The sequence below is a fragment of the Helianthus annuus genome, chromosome 10, assembly GCF_002127325.2.
Source record: "Helianthus annuus cultivar XRQ/B chromosome 10, HanXRQr2.0-SUNRISE, whole genome shotgun sequence".
Classification (NCBI taxonomy): Eukaryota; Viridiplantae; Streptophyta; class Magnoliopsida; order Asterales; family Asteraceae; genus Helianthus; species Helianthus annuus.
In genome coordinates this window covers 180,654,693-180,676,503 of record NC_035442.2, presented here as the reverse complement: position 1 = coordinate 180,676,503, position 21,811 = coordinate 180,654,693, and the positions used below count along the sequence as shown (strand labels likewise).

Sequence of the window (21,811 nt, the reverse complement as noted above, 5' to 3'; positions counted from 1 at the left end):
TAATACCATCATGTAAGCTTCTTTCTTACCTATACTTAATAGAAACTATTTCTTAACCATTTTCGACACCTTTACCGTAAACTTACCTTATTACTTCCACTGTATCATACTTTCTCATATGATTCACAATAATCATTAAACTACAATACATTTTACATCTAAAGTGTAGGTTCGAGATTCACTTACCTTTGCGTGTCCGTATTCTCGTTCGCTTACTTGATTGAGTCTTCTTAGCCCGTTAGCCTTCAATGCTCCCATCCATCTTGACATGATTCCTATACACTCATGTCATTACATTCACATTCTTATTAGCATATATGCTCATACATATGAACAACCATATCAATTCACATCTAACATACGACCTACATGAAGCATACTCAACATCACTAATTCATTTAAACAAGCATAAGGTATACTCGACATCATCCCTAGATAATCTTCACATGAACTATATCTATTTACCCATTACTTGCATACAATTTTACTTATTATTGTCTTTTAGACATTTCATCAAACACCTGGCGCGCGTATCGCTTTCTAAGCATAATGTACAAGTTCTTTAAGCATGTTCTTCCTTATTTCATTTTATGAACCATTTCATTCAAGCAAAATCTCATAATCATAAATTCCACATCAAGTTTATCTATCTTAGCCTATCATACAATACCCTATACATCACAAGATCACACTATAACATCTTCAAATTCATCATGATCATCATCTTCACACTCATGCAATGGGTTTTATTCTAAATCACCCAATTACTTGAAATTATTCATAACACAAGTTCTATTTGGTGTTTCTAACACCTCTACATGCTTAATTTCATACAAATTCATGGATTGATCCTAACCCACTTCGAACAAGATCATCAAATCTGAGTTTTAAGACATACCTTATGATCCCCTTGTGAAGGTGATCGTTAATTCATGTTCAGTTGTGAATTTGGACTTCATTCCACCCTTCAATTTGAAGATTTATCAAGAACAAGGGTTTGAACCCTTGTTCTTCTTCTCCCTGATCGTCTCACGCACACACCAAGTGTGTGTGTGTGTGTTTTCCTTTATTTAATAAATCATGTTTCCCTTTTTAACGGTTTTGGTCCCTCAACTTCGTTTCAATTAAATAAGGTTACAATCCTTCGTTTAATACCAACGATACTAATATTCAACTAGGTTAATTATCCCTAGTTAATATTCATGTACGGGTTCACTTTTACTCCTAACAGTATTTTACCCGTTCCTTTATATTAACCGGGTTTAAATTACCAAACCCATTTTTGGGATGTTACACGTCGCGACACGCGGGAGGTTCTCGCGGCCCGCGTAAGACCTCTCGCGGGGCGCGAGCGACCCGGATCCGAATTTTTCATTTGTTTTCAATAGTTTTGACCCCAGACTTCAAATATACATGTTTTAATATTGTCAAAACTAACCTTTGATGTGGTTTTGACATTAGGTTATGTTGGGGGAACTTACGGATGGCGATCAAGCATAAGATGAAGAACCGAACACTACATTTTGAAGCTTCCGCAATGTTATTAAATCTTTACTAGTCTTTGTGTATGGGTTGTAAACAATCGTTAAACAACTTTTGAAATGTTTTAACCTAGTGTAGTGGACTATGGTTATGCTACATGTGAACTTTTTGTACGAAATTTATGCTAAGTAAGGAACTTTTATTTACAAACGGTATAATCTATTATTAAAAATCAAGTAAATTGATACGGGTCTTACAACCGCATAGTCTAGTTGGTGCTCTTGTAATTGCAGAATAGAGAGTAGAGGGAGGTCGAGAAAAGTGAGAACGATAGCAATGCATTTTCTAATTAGAAAAAGTTGTTTGACAATAACATTAGCTAGAATAAGCTTCCCGCGTAGCACCAATCTCACACCATCGTTAGCGCCACTAACACTGAAGTTGCAGCGTATTAATGCTAAGAAACTAGACCGAAACATGAAATATAGAAAAAATAACTAAGTCAATCTAGGACCCCACGCGTTGCGACGAACTTGTTAAACGGGAAAATTAGACACAAAAACGTCGTACCGTACATACACGTTGCGCTGTGTTAACTCTTAAAATTTTGAAGAAACGTGAAGCGAAACATTAAAAAGTTGAACCATACACGCACATTGTGCCGTGTTAACTTGCAAAATTTAGAACAAAACGTAAAATGAAAATTTGTGAAAGATGAAAAGTATATGGGACCAAGGTTGAAAGTAAAAAAATTGCTAAAGTTAAATTGTAAATAATGAAACGTTTTTGGTTAAAAGTAAAAAACAAAAAATAAAATTTATTTCATTAAAATTGCAAAAGAAGAAAGCTTTAGATAAAAAGAAAAAATTAAACCTTTTTTTAAAAACCCACAAAGCACAAGGTATAACTCCTCAATGCATCTTCCATTTGTAAATTAATTAATAGAGTAAATTACTATTCAGGCCATAAGATTACATTTTATAATGGTTTTAGCCCTAACACTAACTCGTTTACCTTTTCCAATTAAGTGTAAGGCTATCATGCTTATTTTACACCTTAAAGGCTGTTTATGTAAGTTATAAAGTTGTTTTTAATATTTTTATTACTTAAATTTTTTATTTCACGATTTTCATTTAACAAAATACGTTTTGAATATACAAATAAATACGTAATTTCTTTAACAATTTGTTTTTTTAATATCTTTTTTAAAAACCTTTGTTTTTAACCTTTTTTAAACCATCTATTGTTTTTAAAATCATTTCTTTTTAAACGTTTTTTTTAAATCGTTCTTTTTAAACTTTTTTTTAAATAATTCATTTTTTAACATCATTCATTTTTTCAAGGTGTTCCTTTGAGAACCGTTTTTGTAAAGTGTTCCTTTTATTTTTAAAGGGTTATTCGAACTGTTTATCTTTTTTAAAATCTTCCATATTTTGGACAGTTCGTTTGCTTGAAATTCGTTCATTTGTTAAACCTTTTATTTATTTATTAAATTTTCATTCTATATTGAAAACCTTATACTTTAACATAATTTTTAATACCTTTTGTTCTTTTATGAATGATGTTTTTTTAAATCTTTGAAAAAGCCATTTTTGTTTAAAATTGTTCATTAAGAAATTCCTTTTGATTTTTAAAATCGTTCAGTTTTTAAAGTTTATTTTTGCTAATGGATATAAGTAAATTATAGAATACAAAGTTTATAAAATAAACTATTTTAAAAAGACGGTTTTAAAATATATGATTAAAAAAATGAATTGTTTAAAAGAAAAAACAATCGATTTTAAAAAGAAAGGTAAAAATGAATTGTTAGAAAAAACGAATGACTTTAAGAACGGTTTTTAAAAATACACGATTTGAATAACGCTTTAAAAATAAAAGGAACGCTTTACAGAAATGGTTCTAAAAGGAATATTTTAAAAATAAACTGTTTAATGTTTAAAAAGGTTTAAAGAGAACTGATTTTAAAAATGATAGACGATTTTAAAAAGGTTAAAAAACAAATGTTTTTATAAACGATATTTATAAAAAAACAAACTATTGAAGAAAATATGTTTTACGTATATTTAAAGTATATTTTTTAAATAGAAAACGTAAATAACGAAATAACAAAAAATGAATAATTGCACAAATAAAAATATTAAAAGAACTTTATAATTTACATAAATCGTCCCAAAGGTGTAAAAAGGACTATTATAGCCTTACATTTAACTGAAAAAAGGTAACATAGTTAGTATTAGACGTCAAAATCATTAAAATATAGCAATTTCAGAGTCTAATACATTAAAAGATTACTTTTTAAACTGAAATGATTAAACTGTTTACTCAGAATAGTAACCAAAATGGTCGCCCAAAAATAATTAATCCCATCGTTGTTAAACTAAAGTTGAATTCACACTTATTGTTATATTCAATAAACTTATTATTATATCCAATAAGCTAATCAAGGCACATCTAGCACACACATGTTCAATAAACTAAACAAACTATTTCAATAAAACAAAATCTTGTAAGTTGAACTCACACTTTTATCTCATTTATTATTTTAATTTATTAAGCTAAGGGTATTATGGGCAACCTTGAGTACCCAATTCGATTTAATCGAGTGCTACGACAATATTGTTTAGGGTTCGATTTGGATATCGATTATAACGATAACTATTTAAGCTAGTATTTTGTGTTTCGTTCTAATTTTGGTGAGTTAACATATCATAACGCATGTACATGGTTTAACGCTTTACTTCTATTTTTTATTCGGTTTAATGGTTTTATCACAACACTTGAGCCTAAAGCTATTATATTAAAGGGGAAATATTATAAAAAAAGAAAACCAACATCCTTTCATAAAAGTTTCTAAACAATTTTTTACATATGAAAAACAAAAAATAATTAAACAATTTGGAACCGCTAGATGTCTGCTGTTAATGTTTGTTTTTATATTAATGCATTAATGCCACATGATTTGTTTTATATTAATGTTTTTAACCATTTAATTAAATGTCGCCATATGTTTCCGTTATATTAATGCATGGTATAAATATATATGTAAGGATATATTTTAGTTGTTATATGAAATGATCTATTTCGTAGTTTTTATGTTAATCAATCTTATACTAATTTGTCACTTGCATAGAGTAATAATAATAAAATAATAACAATAATAATGATAAGAAGAAGAAGAAGAAAAAGAAAACATCAACATTTTGCGAGCATGAGTTATATTCACGGCTCCATTTTTTACTTGTACAAGGGCTTAAATTCTTAACGACGTCCCTGCTTATAGTTTTTAAATTATGATCATCATAATATGGACATGATAGTTTTCAAGTCATTAAGGGGGTAAGAATACTCAACCATCTTAAAACGACGAGTAATAAACTTGAAGTTGACCCTACTCTTTTCAATAGGTATGATAAATACCTTTAGCTATGACATGACACTAGTCGGACTTTCACCTTCGATAAGATGAGAACACCGCACATAAATGGATTTACAAACCAACCACGTATTACAATTGATTTTGCGATTATAAAGCCTCACGATATGTTTTCATTGTTGTCATCGATAAAAAAAATTATGTATGAAGGTCTCTCTTAAATGTGTTTAAATGAGTTGTTTATTGTATATACTTTATGTCTCATATAGAAACACAAGTATTGTGTTGTCATTACCGCAATTCCGCCTTTTACATGCGAAGAAAAGGAAGGTACGTAAGTCCTTGTGTATGCATAAATTTGGTTAGGATTTGGTATGATTGATTATGGAACGCGGGTGAAAAGGTGGCTTGAATGGTCCTTCATGTACACCGCAATCTTATCTAGGTGTAACTATTATATTTTTTAACATATTTATAAAAATATAAAACACTCGAGAAAATAACTACTTTCGTGATATGCTGTTGTTAAATTATCCTCATATCAAATTGACGCTCTACAAGTCTACAACATGATGTTTGTTGTGATTACAAAAATGATATTATATATCACTCTTTATGTATATAATCTAGCTATCTTTTAATCGCGCAAATAACTATGCATAATCTGGGAGGGTCACTTCATGAGCTTCTCTCAACCCTACAAATAATAATAAAGTAATCATCACTTTCTTTGTATTCCAAAAGCTCGATACACAAAGATAAGTTCATCTACGAATCTACGATCTCGACTCGTCAAATGATTTGACGATGAATCTTTATGGGATTCGTCACCACTTGTATGGGATTATAAGTTTCTAACTTTTTAAAAAGTTGATATTGTTTACCGATTAGGTGAGATTTGTGATCAGTTTTCTAGAAAATAAAAAAGATTTGGATCATAACATGGTAAAAACAGAATACTTGAATTATTAATTTGACTAAAAGTAATAATGTAATATTAACTACCACGTCTAAATACTAAAAAAATATTAGCTGTCACCTTTAGAGAGAAAATTATAAAACGACATTGGTAAATGCCGTGTTTGTTAGCATATTTAACAACTAACTAATGGGGTTCCTTCATGCCATGTGGCAAATAAAGTATTTATGTACAAAACATAAAATAATCTCTACAATGGTATTTAGAGAAAGTGTAATGTACACAAGGGTTAATCATACTTCACGTACGCTAATATGCTGGCCGTCAGATCTGTTTGATTATATCGCAATTAAGATTTAATCATTAAGGGCAAATTAGACATTTTTCATTCTTGACACAGGGTAATTCAGACATTTACTAAGAACAAGGAAATTACGCGAGTTCGTTATCTCCAGCATCCCGGTAATTACGATCCGGATCAGTTTCAATTAATTTCCATTTTTCAAATTATCAAATTAGCGGTTATTGGTGGGCGAGTAGGGTTTCATCACTTATTGTTTGTAATGGATCCACAGAGTAGTAATGCTCAAAACATAGATGATATCGAATTTGAAGATGCTGAGGTCGATACCGGTCATGATGATGCAGAGCAATATCGGAATCCGACATATAGGAATCCGACATCAGATAACAACGTTCTTTTAGACGATCAGACTAGTAAGTTGTAAATTAAATGGTTTCAATTTTCCACAATTCAACCAGATTATCGTTGTATGATGTGTTGTTTTTGATCTGCATCATTTTGACAATTATTAGTTTTCTTAAATGTTTTTTTAATCACGCGTGTTTGTTTGAATTCAAGAGAAGTATACTTTACTGGATGTTTTTTGTTTGTGCGGTATTAGATTTTGAAGCGTTATTATGTTGGATGCGTTATTATGTTGGATGCGTTATTTTTGTTCTTTCCCTGTATCCCTATAATTTTTTTTGTTGTCGTTTTTAAAATGTGTAGATGGAAGATTGTATATCCCAGAGGTAGCTTCATCATGTGTTCCTGTTATCGGAATGGAATTCTCTTCCATAGCACAAACATATGTTTTTTATCAGACATATGTCAAGAAGGCAGGGTTCTCCGCTCGAAAAGGAGGTGAACATCATGTTGGTGGTATTATCAAGTCTAAATATTCTGTGTGTTCAAAGGAGGGGCATAAACCACAGGAATTTGACGATCCTTATTCGAAGTTGTCTAAGCCATATAAACGTAGGAACAGACCGACTATTCGAACCGGCTGTAAAGCTCAAATTAAGCTTTGTTTGACGGATGGGGTGTTGTATAAGGTTGATAAGTTTGTTCAGTCGCATAATCATTCATTCGTGTGCCCCAAAGATATGCATTTATTACCAGCTTATAGACATCTTTCTGAGACACAAGAAGAGATGATATGGGAGCTTGGTACATTGAATCTTGGGCCAGTGAAAGCCTTTAATATAATGAGACAAAGATACGGAGGGTTTGAAAATGTAGGCGCAACTAAAGACGATTGCAAGAATTTTAGAGCTAGGATACATAGCTATATCGGCGAGTATGATGCAGATATGGTTATCAATAGGTTGACCGATAAAAAGCAGTTTATGGTTGATTATTCATTCTTTCATTCGGTCGATGAAAATAAACGATTAACTGGCCTGTTTTGGGCCGATGGGTTGTGCAAACGTAACTATGCTGAATTTGGAGATGTCATATTGTTTGATGCTACATTTAAAACCAATAAGTTAGTCATCACTTCAATGTTATTCCTGTTATTTTTTTTTATAATCTTCTTGTTTTTTTATTCATTTTTCAATCCACATTTTGAAGGTATAAAATGGTTTTTGTACCTTTTACTGGTATTGATAATCACTGTCGGAATGTGACGCTTGGAGCCGGGTTGCTAGCATCCGAAAGCATTGAATCATACAAGTGGCTTTTACAATCATTTTTCAACTCATTTGGTAAGCAGCCGAAGGTGGTTGTCACTGATCAGGATCCCGCGATGAAACAAGCTATCGAAGCAGTGTTCGATAAGAGTAGGCACAGATTATGTATGTGGCACATAATGAAGAAACTTACTGATAAGGTTAGGTTCAAATACAATCTGCGTGATTATTATTAGAACTGGCATAATAATTATATTGATTTCATATTTTTATTTGCCCAGAGTAAAAAAAAAATCATCATGCGTTATTATGTTCATTACTCATTTTTTTCATTGCCCTTGTTCAATAAGTTCCAATTCTTTGTTTTAATAGGTCGGACATGAGCTGTGCAATAACGAAGAGTTTAAGAGACGTATGTGTGACATTGTATGGACAGATTCGATTGTGCCAGAAACGTTTGAGAGAGACTGGAAGCTGATAATGATTGAATTCGGTCTAACTGAGAATAAGTGGATTGATGATATGTTTGGCATGAGATCTTCGTGGATCCCAGCGTTCTATCGTCATGAGCCTATGTCTGGGCTTATGCGGACCACTTCTAGATCAGAGAGCGCAAACCATTTTTTCTGTCAAGTGGCGAATTCTCAACTTACCCTTGTTGAGTTCTTTAACCATTTTGATGGTGCAATGGACATTCAAAGATTCAACCATCGGAAGAATGACCATATATCTAGAAATACAATCCCAGATAACTTTTCTGAATCTACTCTAGAGGATAATGCTATGAAAATTTACACCAGGTCAATTTTTGCTAATCAACAGGCAGAGTTACAAGGAACACTGTCCGAGTGCCTTCCTATGGAGACTAAAATTGAGGAACCTTTTTTGAAGATAAGTATGAAGGATTGGAAAGCTCACGGCAACGGTTTATTAGAGGTAATAATATCTACACCAGCTAATATGCGTTTATTGCTTAACCATGTGGCCTTTTTTATTTTATTTTTATTCTTTTTTTGTTTAGGTTTGTTTCAAGAAGGGGGAGGATGTAATTGCATCATGCACCTGTCGCAGGTTTGAACAATATGGATTGTTGTGCAAACATATATATTTTGTGTTCAAGATGTTCAAAGTGAAGGAAATTCCCAACAAGTATGTTATGAGAAGATGGACTAAAGACGTGGTACCGAATGATCTTAATAATACATTTGATATTAGTGTTGACGATAATGATGCGCATAAAAAGGCCAAAGAGGTTGCATATGAGATTATGCAGACCGGAGAGTATCTTATTGGTAACCTGATGAAAGATTTCGATCATCTACTTATAGTCAGGGATCGGATGAGGGAGATGAAAGAAATGGTTGATGAACTTCGCATAACCAAGCCCATCGACCCTAAGTTTGATAGATATTCAAGGTTAATTGGTTACGAGAAACCAAACACTGACGCCCCACCTACAGTCCGTGTGCCAACCGGTATTAGAAACAAAGGACGCGGTTCACATAAGCGGATTAAATCAAAAAAAGAGAAAATTATTAGTCTAAAAGGCAAGAGAAGTCGGACATGCAGTGTTTGCAATATCAAAAGTCATGACATTCGAACCTGCGAGTTGTTAAAGGGTAAAGCTACTGCTGTTGATAAGGATGCCAATAAGGAGGGGAGGAAAAGAAGAGCAATTCAGTTAGAAAAGGATCCTGGTTTAGTTGACGAAGAGGAAGAGGAGGTTGAAACTGGTGACGAAGAGGAGTATGAGGAAGATAGTGATTTTGAATGCGACGACGAGTAATTTTTGAACAACATAAACATTCCATATTTCATGATTTTGTTAAGACAGAACTTTATGTAATCTATGACATTCACATCATTTTTTACCATGATATGCGTGATTAAATATCTCAATTGATTCCTTTTTACCCCTTTTTTGTGATTAATCATAACTATACACAGGACTAATGGAGATATCAAGTGACCAATAAACCCCTATCTTTTACAAATTTTTTTAGATAACCTGTTTTAACCCTTGTTCACAGCGATCGCCACCCGAAACATACCCAAACACTGATTCTCATCATCATAACTAGCGTCATTAAAAAAAGCACATACGTGATAATAATTAACATGCACTTTTTCATATCAATATTGCTAAAACAACATTCAAAAAGTCTGAAATCATGTGATAAATAAGCTACGGATGGATGATTTACCAAAATATACCCACATATGAGTTCAATACACATAAAACTACCATTGTTCAAAAAACCAACAACACATTAGGTCATCCCAAAAATCAATAAAATAGTGTATTAATCAGCCATACCACCTAGTTCGGTGACAATATCTTCCCAACCTCCTTCTCAGATGTCTCCATCTTCTCTTCAACGGTCTCCACTGCATCTTTCAGATATGAGTATACCAAGTTATCTGCAGATGCTTGATCCTGCATCAGTTGTATGACTTTATCCCTCAATAAAGACTTTGGTTCTTCCAGCAGCTTTCCCCACACTTCCTGTTTTTTTGTTGTTCTAAGAGCCTTCCCTGCACATCCAGAATACTGTTACAAGAGTTAACATTAGAAGCAAGTTCTGTTAACCTGCGGGTATTCAAGAGCTCCTTGATTGCTTCGCTTGCGGGGTCTGTCGACATTGTTGTGTTTGAAGAGAGTTGATATATATATTTTTTTTGCATATGTCTATTGGGGGGTGGGGGGTGAATCATATATGTATATAGATTGTTAATTAATTTGGTAGTTGAGAGATATTTTGGTAAGTAAAATTTAATGTTTTACATAATTACAAGTCATATCGAGTTAACAGTCTAGTCTAGTTGTAGGTTTCATTATTTCGAGTAATAAGTATATTATATATCAAGTTGTATCCTGATAATGTTGCCTAATTATTTAATTCGTGCGTCATTTTTTACTTCATGCGTGATAATTTGGGGCATGCGTGATTTCTTACTTCATGCGTGATAATTTGTATCATGCGTGATTTTTTGTTACATAACATATGTACTGGTACTGGACCAAGAAAACTACAACAAAAACAGTTGTCATGGTTAATAATTTTAGCTTGTCCTCTTGCTTTGCAATTTCCTTTTATATATCGTTGGAAAACCGTTCAATTATTATCTTAAAATATGGCAGATTCTTGTAATTCATCGTGTGGTTCTTCTTCGTCATCCGGTATACGTGCTTATCTCAAAAAGAGGATCGAGGATCAAATAGCTGAAGACAAGTCTTGTAAAGACTTGTTGGAAACTAACATTTATAGGGTCAGAGAGAACATGAAAGGAGAGAAAAGATTTTCAATTTGTTGTCTGGTATGTCAGATTCAAGTGTCAAAGAGGTGGCTATGATGTTTATGGTTGATCTTGGCAAGCGGGATGAGAAACAGTTAAAACAACTTGCGGATGCAACAACCGTCTTAGGATGCTCTATGGACACGAAGATCCAGTTTTTGGAGACTTATTTCTGATGGTTATTATGTATCATCAATCATCTGGGTTGTGAAATCATATCTATCTAAGTGTTTTATTTTTTGTATGAAATTTGTGTGTTGAATAATGAAAATGTCCCACTAGTTTATGTTTATAACCAGAAATTATTAGAATTAAAAATAAAATCAAAAATCCAACATGTCAAAGATGTTTGGAACAAAGAACATCAAGAAACTAGTTCTACGACTTATCATTTTGTTTCCCCTTTTTAAGGTTGAAGAACTGATCCAATCTGTCCTTTATTTTGTTATCTAGATCGCGCAAAACATCTACGGGGCTCGATTTCTTCGTAAATTCCTTAGCTTTGTCGTATACCTCTTTCCTTATAAGATTGTAGTCGGACAATACAATCTTACTAAGATATCGGTACCGCAAAAACCGTAGTTGTGAATCTTGAATCTTCTTTTTATCTTCGGTAGCAAACCCTGCATTCCATGGAGATTTGCCCTTGTATGTCTCCATATGTCTCATAGTGAAGACACCACAGTCACAACCGTTTTGAAAAGTTCTCCAATCCATTTCCTTTCGAATTATTTTTGCTTTTTCCAACTTTGTTATCCACTCTTTTTGTCCAATTTTGCCTTTTAGGTATAGTACTAGAACTCTTCGCTATAAGCACGATAAAAATTCATATTAGTACCTATTCATTATAATAATATAAAGCTACTTAGAATTACCAGCTTTTCGGGGCGTCCACGGTAGCGTTTGGTAAACGATTCGGCAAACCTAGAGTTATCAATTAACTCGATGTCGCCATTTTTCAAGTGAAAGCAGAGGCACCAGTAATGATCAGAAAGTAGTACTGGAATGAAGATGAGATCCACTATGTCAACTTTCTTCACCTGATACTTACACAATATATCGTCTAGGCTTGGTACGAATACTTTTAATCGATCATTATCTTTGATTTTTGGCTCAAACATTTCGTCTTGCTGCAAAAATTTTGGTGATTTTTCTCATTAAAATCCATCGCTCCATTAAGCGTTAACAAGCGTGATTATAATATAGAATGGTTGGGTAACCTTAAACATGTGTTCATTTAACTTCAATATGTGTGTGTAACATATAAAACTTCAACCATGCGTGATTAACATATTATATTTTCATCCATGCGTGATTATTGTTGAAAAACTTACCAATATTGTAGTTGGCAAGAACAGCCTGTAGGGTGATGATTTTTTGTCCCTTTTTTTCTCTTCAAAGTTTAACACATCTACAAACGCGTCCATTCCACCATAAGATATGTATTGCGATGGGTGGAAGGTTTCAAAAATGATTTTTAGCGTTTCGACTCCACTGTCAGACTTGTATATCAATGTCCTGTTTTTTTAATACCAACAAAGAACAGTTTAAAAAAGAAATGAAAATTTTAAACTCATTATTAGGGATAAAAATCTTACCCAATATCTCCGACCGGAGATAAGAGATAACAGATGATTGTTTGGTCACGGTCCAGAAGTGGCTCATATAAGTTGGTTATCCTGTTGCAGTAAGGTGATCTGTATGCGTCACCTAATTCTGCCATCCGCTTTTCGTTCTTTTCCCTCAACATTTTGATACGCGTTCTCACTAGTTGTGTATGTCTCTCGTCATCCGTTTTATTTGTGTTCCCAGCAGGAGTGTTTTGATTACTTTCACTTGATGTTTGTAGGATTGGAGCCAATTTTAAAAGTGTCTCAACCGACTGCATTTCTGCTTCTGTCACTTCATCAGCTTCTGTCTCAGCGTTTATCTTTTCAAGCTCATTTAACATCGACTCGGTTACTGTATTCTGTTTCTGTGCTTGTTGCTGACTGCACTCTGCCAAATTTACAGGTTGGTCCATGTTGTTTACCACATCTGCTTGTGTCACTGTTTTTATGTTTGAGTAGGTTAATTTTTTGTAATCACAAGTTAGAAAACTGTAATTTTTTTTAGTAATGATCGTATTTTTGTTACCTTCTGTCGTCTGCCTGTATACGCCTGGTTCGATGGTTTGTAAGGCAGCCACGCATGAGTCTGAAATACCCCCATCATCAAATGTCATATTATGAACATCATCACATCCTATAAAATCACAAACGTTTTGGTTATTATTAAACATAAGTTCCTGTAAATATTAACAAATAACACAAATTCTTATCTACCTTTATCTTTTCCTGTGTTTTCATGTTCCAATGTTGCATCTCCATCGCCCCCTAACTCTTGAATTGTTTCGCCACCCTGTCCAACTTTGTTTGAAACGCCTCATCACCTTCAGAGCTTACTTCATCAGTTCTCGGAACTGTATTTTTAACCGCATTATCCCATCTTTTACACATTTCCATAATTTCAACATCCCAGAAACACTTTTCCTTTACCCCCTTAACGAGATTATTCATTTCCGTAACAAGAGAAATGTATTTCTTTATATTCTTGTCCATTGTTTTCAACAACAGCTGCAAAATTGGAGTTTCATCAAGTTCATGCGTGATTATCAGTCTAAGAAGCTAATTTTCATTTTTTTAATAGCATGCGTGATTATCAAGCTATTTGTTACTCCTAATAAATTGGACCAACAGCTTAAACTAGTGGGTAGTAAATACTATTAGAAGCCCATTGCACTTTTTATGGCATCAAGACTTATGCTAATGGGCCTCTTCTGTGCCGGTCATATATATTTTGTGCTTAGTTCAGACTTATGTCAGCCCAAACCAGTAGCAGCATACGTCCATGTTTTGAAACCCCAATTGTTCAAAATTAGAAGCCCCAAACCATGCGTTATTAATTTGTTAAAATAACATGCGTTATTAATTTTTTTAAAATTGCGTGATTTTTTTATAGATGTGTTTTTCCTAGATGTAAATGTACAGTAGTTATTTTTCTAACATCATAAACAAGTATTATAGCATGTGTTATTCATAGTAACAAAAACAAAAATCCAGTTTACCTTTTTTTTTTTTTTTTGAGGCTTCCCACGCAGCATGATCATAGATCACCCCGGTTAGTTGAATCGGAGTGTTGCAGTAGTCAAGCTCTTTTTGCGTTTGTGTCCCTATGTCCATTTCATCTAAATTCAAATCTGAAATATGTTCATTAGGATTCCAGCCCTCAAACCAATCTGTAGTTGATGGTATGTAACCTTCGTCAATCGGATCTTCCCCAGCCAGGTTTCCAGCCAGGTTTCTTCTTTTGTAGACCTGTGTGGTATCCACTGGTGGTATTATGAACTCATCTGTATCTGCCATAGGCTCATCTAATGTATCGAATTTGGTGAGGTTTTCTTGTACCGCAGCTGCCTCGTGTAGTGGGATGTTGTCAGCGAAAAGGTCCGTGAATAGCGTCGAAGTGTTTTGTTTTACGATTTCGAATGGTGTTGTCGGAGCCTCTTCATTTTGATGATCATCGCCATTGATGCCCGAGGCAGTAACATGTTGTTGATCCTGGCGATTATCATTTGTTTCTTCGTCTTTCTCAACTTCATCACAATCTTCAACATTTAGCGGCCCATTATTGTATAAATATTCTTCCACGTCGTCGATCATACCAGATGTTACATACTGTATGACAGGCATTTTGACAGCTTCATCGAAAATTTTGTGTCTTTTGTTGAAATAATGGCTGTATAGAAGCTGCATATTGTTTTTTGAAAAAAACCAAATTACTACTATCAATAGCGTATTTAGCATAAGCTTTAAAGATGTCTACATAACATACCGTTAGAAATGCAACTGGTCCATTGTATTGTGAGTCAAACTTTTTCCAACCTTGTCTTGTTCGTTTCAGCGATTCTAAAACAAAGGAGCACCAATCCAGCTTTGGAATGTCTTCCTCTTTGTCGATTGCAAGTAGAAAACTTTGTTTAACAGTTGTTGACTTTGTTATCTCTACAAACAAAGTGTTCCAGTAGGCTAGGAAATTTAACTTGAATAATCTTCCGCCATTGGTTTGTTTTTTCATAGGTTTTGCAAGTAATGTATGAGTAATTTTGTTGGTGTCTGGCCACTGGTTTTTGAACTCATCAATGGTTGTTTCTACGCCTTGAGTAGCAGTATTTTTTTCCACTATCGCTCCTTTCCTAGGCTTATTTTTTTCTCGTACTATAACATTCCCCTTTGGAATACCAAACACGTCATGTACTGAATCTCGGGTGATTTCTATCTTGTGATTTCCTATGTTTAGTGTGCTGTATTGCTCGTCATAGTTTCGTACGAGCCAATACCCTAAACGTGTGCTTATATGATAAAGCTTTATATCAAGGACATCACCAAATCCAATGCTCTTCACATCCGCTACCTGCGCTTCAGTAAAGTGTTTAACTGTATCCAAGAAACCTGAAGGACTACACCGTAGGCTTATTACATCATGATGATAATCATAGTACGGTCTTGGTTCTGTCCTAATTGGTTCTGCATCGGTAATCTTCTGTTTCCCCTTTATAGGATCCATCTGCTTTTCGTCTTTCGATGGTTTCTTTTTTACTAGCTCAAAGTCATCATCATCTTGGTCAGTTGGAGTATTTGGCCTTTTTTTTGTGTTTTCACCCCTTTTGACTATCAAGTCTTTAATCGGTACTTCAAAGTCATCATCATCATCATCTTGTAGACTTAATTTTGTTTGCTTTTTATTTACCTTTAAATTGTGAGGTTGCTTTGTCATCATTGGCTGAATCTGAATCTGGGGCTCAAAATCATCATCATCATCAGCAACCCCTACACTCATATTTCAATACAAAAATTAAATATCATGCTAATGCCGCTTGTTAGCTCAAGTCACAAGATGTGCACTTTACATTTTTTTAACTGATTTCCCCACAGAATGCATACTACCATTTGTTAGCTCAAAATCTCTAGTTCATATCAAAGAATCAACATATGTATTATCAATCATGCTAATGCCGCTTGTTAGCTCAAAATCTCCAATTTCACAATTAGATCAGAAACCCCAATATCAAATTCCATATTTTAACTAGTAAAAATTCCCAATTTCACAATTTAACCTAATTCAAAATTCCTTATTTAAACTAATAAAATCCCCAATTTCACAATATAACCTAATACCGCTAGTTCATATCAAAGAATCAACATATGTAATATCAATCATGATAATGCCGCTTGTTAGCTCAAAATCTCCAATTTTACAATTAGATCAGAAGCCCCAATATCAAAAATTCCATATTTTAACTAGTAAAATTCCCAATTCCACAATGTAACCTAATTCAAAATTCCTTATTTAAACTAATAAAATCCCCAATTTCACAATTTAACCTAATACCGCTAGTTCATATCAAAGAATCATGTAATATCAATCATGCTAATGCCGCTTGTTAGCTCAAAAGCTCCAATTTCACAATTAGATCAGAAGCCCCAATATCAAAAATTCCATATTTTAACTAGTAAAATTCCCAAATTCACAATGTAACATAATACCGCTAGTTCATTTAAAAGAATCAACATCATCTAATGTCAATCCTGCTAATCCCGCTACTACATATCAATGAATCAACAAAAAATTACGCTTCTTCATATCAAATAACGCTAGTTACCCAAACCGGATTTTTTTCTAGAAGAAACTTCAATCAACATCAAACCTGGATTTATGCCGTTACTGTGCACCGTCTTCAGCGGATCGTTTCTTTTCTTGCTCCGTCTTTCTCGTTTAGCTTGTTCACCATACAATGAAACCGCCGATTAGTTCAACTAAGTTGTGACTGAATAACAAAATAAACGCGATTAGAAGATGATTTAATCGATACCTCTTAATTCCGTATTCGTCATTCTCACTGAAATCGATGGTCGTTTGTTGTTCACCGTTGTCGTTCGTCTTTCTCCATCGGTCGTAATCGTCTTGAAACTCACCGTATTTTTTGGTGTTCAAATATGGTTTTTTGATTAGATACTGAGATTTAGCCGGGTATATAGGTGTCACGGCCCCCAACCCGGTTTTACCCGTTTCAGGAGCCGCGGGACAGGAATCCCGTGGTATTTAATTTAAGCGACAGCGGAAGTCTTTTTAAAACAGGATCTTTCAATAATCTAAACTGCTCGTTTCATAACTTAGGGATAAATTCCCAAAATTTACAATAATGTGATTTCTCAAGGAAATCTTTATTTTCAAAACATGTTCATTTATTTATTTACATTGAGCCACTTTTCTAAGCTGGGAGTGCTCCACGACACTTTTCTTTGCTCATACCAGATCACCTGAAACATGTTTGAAAAAGGTTTTATCAGCGGGGAAATACTGAGTGAATCATTCATTTTACTGAAAACGACACATTTGTTATAATCTACAGTATTAAGGGGAATTACAATGTTTCTGATATCAAACCAACTACCCACAGTATTTGTCACTCGACCATCCATTGGCTAGCCCATTTGTCCAATGGTGTCTGTGACTGTGGTCAGATCACCCCTTGGCCACCCGTTTGTCCAAGTGTGACGGGAAACAAGTAATGTATACAAAACCCCACATACCAGCTGTAACTTGGTGATTACATAGACTTAATCACTGTAACTATAACTTTGAAAATAATTTGGAGTTCTGTAAAACAGTTGATAAAAAGAGAATGACTCACATTGCAGATTTACGAGCAGAGTATAAGCTTTACTGATTAGCCTGCTAACCTAATTTAAATAACAATGCACACATAAACGGGATTAGTAACTAATTCAGCAGTTACGTCAATTCACGAGATTAAACCCTCACAACTATTATCAAGTGCGATACTTAATAATCAAATGGATTCACAACGAATGACAGAGCATAGTCCGAATTCGAACAGCACTCAAACATTCAAGTTGAAATCACAATGAATAACAAAGTACAAGCTCAATTTGAGCAGCACTCGGACAATCGTTGGATAGTTATAATCGATCGGACGTTGAATCGTAATAGCGATCGAGTTATTACCCTGATTGCGGCAGCACCTCGTGATCGTGTGTGTGTTTAATTGTAGTGTAACAATGATAATTCGACGTATACAGAAGGTATAAACGTCGTTTCAACTCCTCTGTGCAAGTCCCAAAGTCGGCTATTTATAGTAATTTTTGGGTCTCCCTTACGGACCGTATGCCTGACCCCTTACGGTCCGTAAGCTAAGCAGTCTAATTCATAGGCTGCCTAGACTCGGGACTAGCCTTGGTGACTCAAGAATTCAACCAATCAGAACTGTGCAACGTTTGAATTTAGATAATTATCAGCTAGGGTTTGCCCCCTCGAGTTTTAGGGGCCCTAATCCTGATTCTGATCATTCTAAAAATTTTAGGGTTAGTGTAGAATTACTTGGGTGTCTCAATTAGGGTTTTCTTATTGACTAATTATCGTCCTAATTATTGATTTTAGTGGCAGTTGTTACATCCTCCCCACCTTAAGAAGAATCTCGTCCTCGAGATTTACTGAAATAGATGAGGGTACTTTCGCTTCATTTCTGATTCCAGTTCCCAAGTATACTCTGGTCCTCTCTTGGATTCCCATTTGACTTTTACTAGTACTAGTCGTTTGTGTTTGAGAAACTTGATCTTCCGGTCTTCTATATGTAAGGGTTTCTCTACGAATTTTAGCTTTTCATTTACCTCTATATCTTGAAGATGTACTACCAGGGATTCGTCTGATAAACATTTCTTGAGATTGGATACATGAAACACATCATGTACTCCAGCTAACTCTTCTGGTAGTCGTAAACGATAAGCTACTGGTCCTATTCGTTGGATCACTGGGAATGGTCCAACATATCTTGGACTCAGTTTTCCTTTCTTCCAAATCGTACTACTCCTTTCCAAGGAGATACTTTTAATAGTACTTTGTCTCCGACTTGGAATTCTAACGGCTTACGGCGATTGTCTGCATAGCTCTTCTGACGATCTCTAGCTGTCTTCAATCTTTCCTTGATTTGAGTTATTTTGTCTGTAGTCTCTTGTACAATCTCTGGACCTGATAACTGACTTTCTCCTATCTCTGCCCAACAAACGGGAGTTCTGCACTTGCGTCCATACAGTGCTTCGAATGGAGCAGCTTCAATGCTCGAATGATAACTATTGTTATAGGAGAATTCAATTAATGGTAAATGGCTATCCCAATTACCACCAAAGTCAATTACACATGCTCGGAGCATGTCTTCCAGGGTTTGTATCGTCCTTTCACTTTGTCCGTCCGTTTGAGGATGATATGCAGTACTCAAATTAAGTCGAGTTCCCATTGGTTCCTGGAAACTTGTCCAGAAACGGGAAGTGAAACAGCTATCTCTATCCGATACAATGGAGAGTGGGACTCCATGTAAGGATACTACTTCATCTACATACAACTTGGCTAACCTTTCCATGCTAAAGGTTTCCTTTATTGGTAGAAAATGAGCTGATTTGGTTAATCGATCAACAATTACCCAAATAGCATCATTACCTTTTCTGGTTTTGGGTAACTTAGTAACAAAATCCATTGTTATGAGTTCCCATTTCCATACAGGCATTTCTAACTGTTGTAGTAGTCCTGAAGGTTTCTGATGTTCGGCTTTAACTTGTGAACAGGTTAGACACTTAGACACGTATTCGGCTATATCCTTTTTCATTCCTATCCACCAAAAATTATTTCTTAAATCTTGGTACATCTTATTATTTCCTGGATGTACAGTATACCTAGATTTATGAGATTCTTCTAAAATCTTATTTCTTAATTCTCCTTGCTTAGGTACCCAAATTCGTTTCTTGTGGAATCTCCAAATTCCATCTTTTCCTTGTTCTAATTTCTTTAGGTAACCTTTCATTCCTTCGGCATCGTCCTTGATTGCCGTTTCCTGAATTTTCTTCAATTGTTCCATTAAATCTAATTGTAGATTTAACCTAAGAGCACGGACTCGCTTTTGCTTTTCGTGATACTTACGACTTAAGGCGTCTGCGACTACATTCACTTTCCCTTCGTGATATTGAATATCACAGTCGTAATCACTTAGGATTTCCATCCACCTTCGTTGCCTCATGTTTAATTCTTTTTGCCCAAATATATACCTTAAAATCTTATGGTCCGTATAGATAGTAAACTTACTTCCATACAGATAATGTCTCCAAATTTTAAGGGCAAAAATTATGGCTCCTAACTCTAGGTCATGAGTTGTGTAATTCTCTTTGTGCTTTTTCAATTGCCTAGAGGCATACGCAATTACCTTTTTCAATTGCCTAGAGGCATACGCAAAACTTGCCGGCCAAAAAGAAGTGTAAAAAGATGTCTTCCAAGGAAAAAACATGAAACAGAAAAAAGAAAAACGCATAAACTCTCGCACGCCTTCCTATCTTATTGGATGACACATAGACCAAACGTTAGCTAACGCATGCCACCGTCATCCCCAATCCCATCACCAGCCAACTGAGTGCAGTGAAATAACAAAAAGAAAAGTATTAAATATGGTATACTATGTTTACGTATATATGCATCGAAAAGTAGTACGGGTTTTCATTACTAATACTAAGTGCAGACGGTATACCTTTCATATGGGTCACTGTCAACTGTTTCTTCTGAATCCGAATCTGCATAAGCAGGCCTGCGAAGGAAAAGCACGAAACATTTATGTAGACGGTTATCCAAAAATAAATATGCACAATTACATTGTTTATGGAAATCAATCAATTATAGTTGAAAGTTTTTTTGTTGCCTTTCCATTTATAACGACACCAAGATGATTTTTTTTAAAAGCCCACTTCTCCCCTTATATGTCTTGACACATTCGAAGTGATGCAGTACCAAGTTTTTTTATTGCTATATTTTTTAATGTAGAACAATGCACTTTTATATTTACGAACTCAAGTTTCCGACTGTGGTAGCCTCATAATTTTAAAATATAGTAAACATATACCAGGTATGTAAATAACATTTCAGATCGAGTAGAAAGGTAAGTAGCACATCTTTAATTAAAATTGTTTATTAAACAGGGCACGAATAAAGTGTAAGCCGATATATACCTTACGATCGGTTCAACGCGCTTAATTGGTGTCGGAATGGGTAGTACCCCTTTGTCTTTAGCGGGGATCGATGGAGGTGTGGAAGAACCAAAGGGCTTACAACCATCTCCATGTAGCAGGACATTCTTGCAGTTGAAGGATTCAAGATGGCCATGATCATAATATGTACACGAATCAAGCTGGAGGGTCTGAGTGCTACCCACAAGAGAGTGCAAACAACTGGGCAGTGTTGAAATGCTTCCATCAGCGTTCCTTACCATCACCGGAGTGAACTTATCCTGTATGTCAGTGGAATAAAGGTTGTAGACGCGTGATAGGCCAGTCTCTGCTGTGAGTATACTATGAGCAGTGGTCTTTGTCAAGCGTTGGGCGGTGTCTTCAAAGCAGACAACGACAGCTTCGGCTGTTGAGTCAAACACCTCGAGTTCTACCCTGAAACTGTGCAAGGTTTGTACTTTATTTTCAGTTATAAGCCTGCATGAGAATGGCTACAAATTAAGACAACTAAACATTTTTATAAACAAACCTTGCTCTGGGGAAGACAACGGGGTTTTCGCACCCATCACACCACATATTATTGTCTTTACGCGACACACCTTTCATGCAATTCCCACCGCCACATGTCAGCCTGAACCAATCTTGGCTATTGCGTATGCGTTTGACTTCAACACGACAGGTGAATTCAGCACTCTGCATATATTACCAGCGTAACTATAAACT

At 34.8% G+C, this 21,811-nt stretch overlaps 2 protein-coding genes across 2 annotated transcripts; one reads left to right on the top strand and one right to left on the bottom strand.

Moving 5' to 3' along the window:
* Nucleotides 1-6,337: 6,337 nt before the first annotated feature.
* Nucleotides 6,338-9,477, top strand: LOC110883616 (protein FAR1-RELATED SEQUENCE 5-like). The gene is made up of 5 exons (XM_022131338.1): nucleotides 6,338-6,491; nucleotides 6,787-7,546; nucleotides 7,633-7,891; nucleotides 8,064-8,627; nucleotides 8,713-9,477. Exons 1-5 carry the CDS (start codon nucleotides 6,338-6,340, stop codon nucleotides 9,475-9,477), a joined length of 2,502 nt encoding a protein of 833 aa, XP_021987030.1.
* A 10,975-nt stretch (nucleotides 9,478-20,452) lies between these two features.
* LOC118482780 lies at nucleotides 20,453-21,790 on the bottom strand. The gene is made up of 4 exons (XM_035978444.1): nucleotides 21,618-21,790; nucleotides 21,092-21,529; nucleotides 20,617-20,673; nucleotides 20,453-20,498 (listed from the first exon to the last, which is right to left on the bottom strand). The coding sequence occupies exons 1-4, from the start codon at nucleotides 21,785-21,787 to the stop codon at nucleotides 20,453-20,455; spliced, it is 711 nt and encodes a 236-aa protein (XP_035834337.1). The 5' UTR covers nucleotides 21,788-21,790.
* Between the last annotated feature and the right edge of the window lie 21 nt (nucleotides 21,791-21,811).

Coding starts and splice junctions, on each gene's coding strand:
- LOC110883616 (XM_022131338.1), top strand. CDS start 6,338: ATGGATCCACAGAGTAGTAATGCTCAAAACATAGATGATATCGAATTT. Junction 6,492..6,786: donor TCTTTTAGACGATCAGACTA/GTAAGTTGTAAA, acceptor TAAAATGTGTAG/ATGGAAGATTGTATATCCCA. Junction 8,628..8,712: donor ACGGCAACGGTTTATTAGAG/GTAATAATATCT, acceptor TTTTTTGTTTAG/GTTTGTTTCAAGAAGGGGGA.
- LOC118482780 (XM_035978444.1), bottom strand. CDS start 21,787: ATGCAGAGTGCTGAATTCACCTGTCGTGTTGAAGTCAAACGCATACGC. Junction 20,674..21,091: donor CGCGTTGAACCGATCGTAAG/GTATATATCGGC, acceptor TTTCCTTCGCAG/GCCTGCTTATGCAGATTCGG. Junction 20,499..20,616: donor GACAGTGACCCATATGAAAG/GTATACCGTCTG, acceptor CACTGCACTCAG/TTGGCTGGTGATGGGATTGG.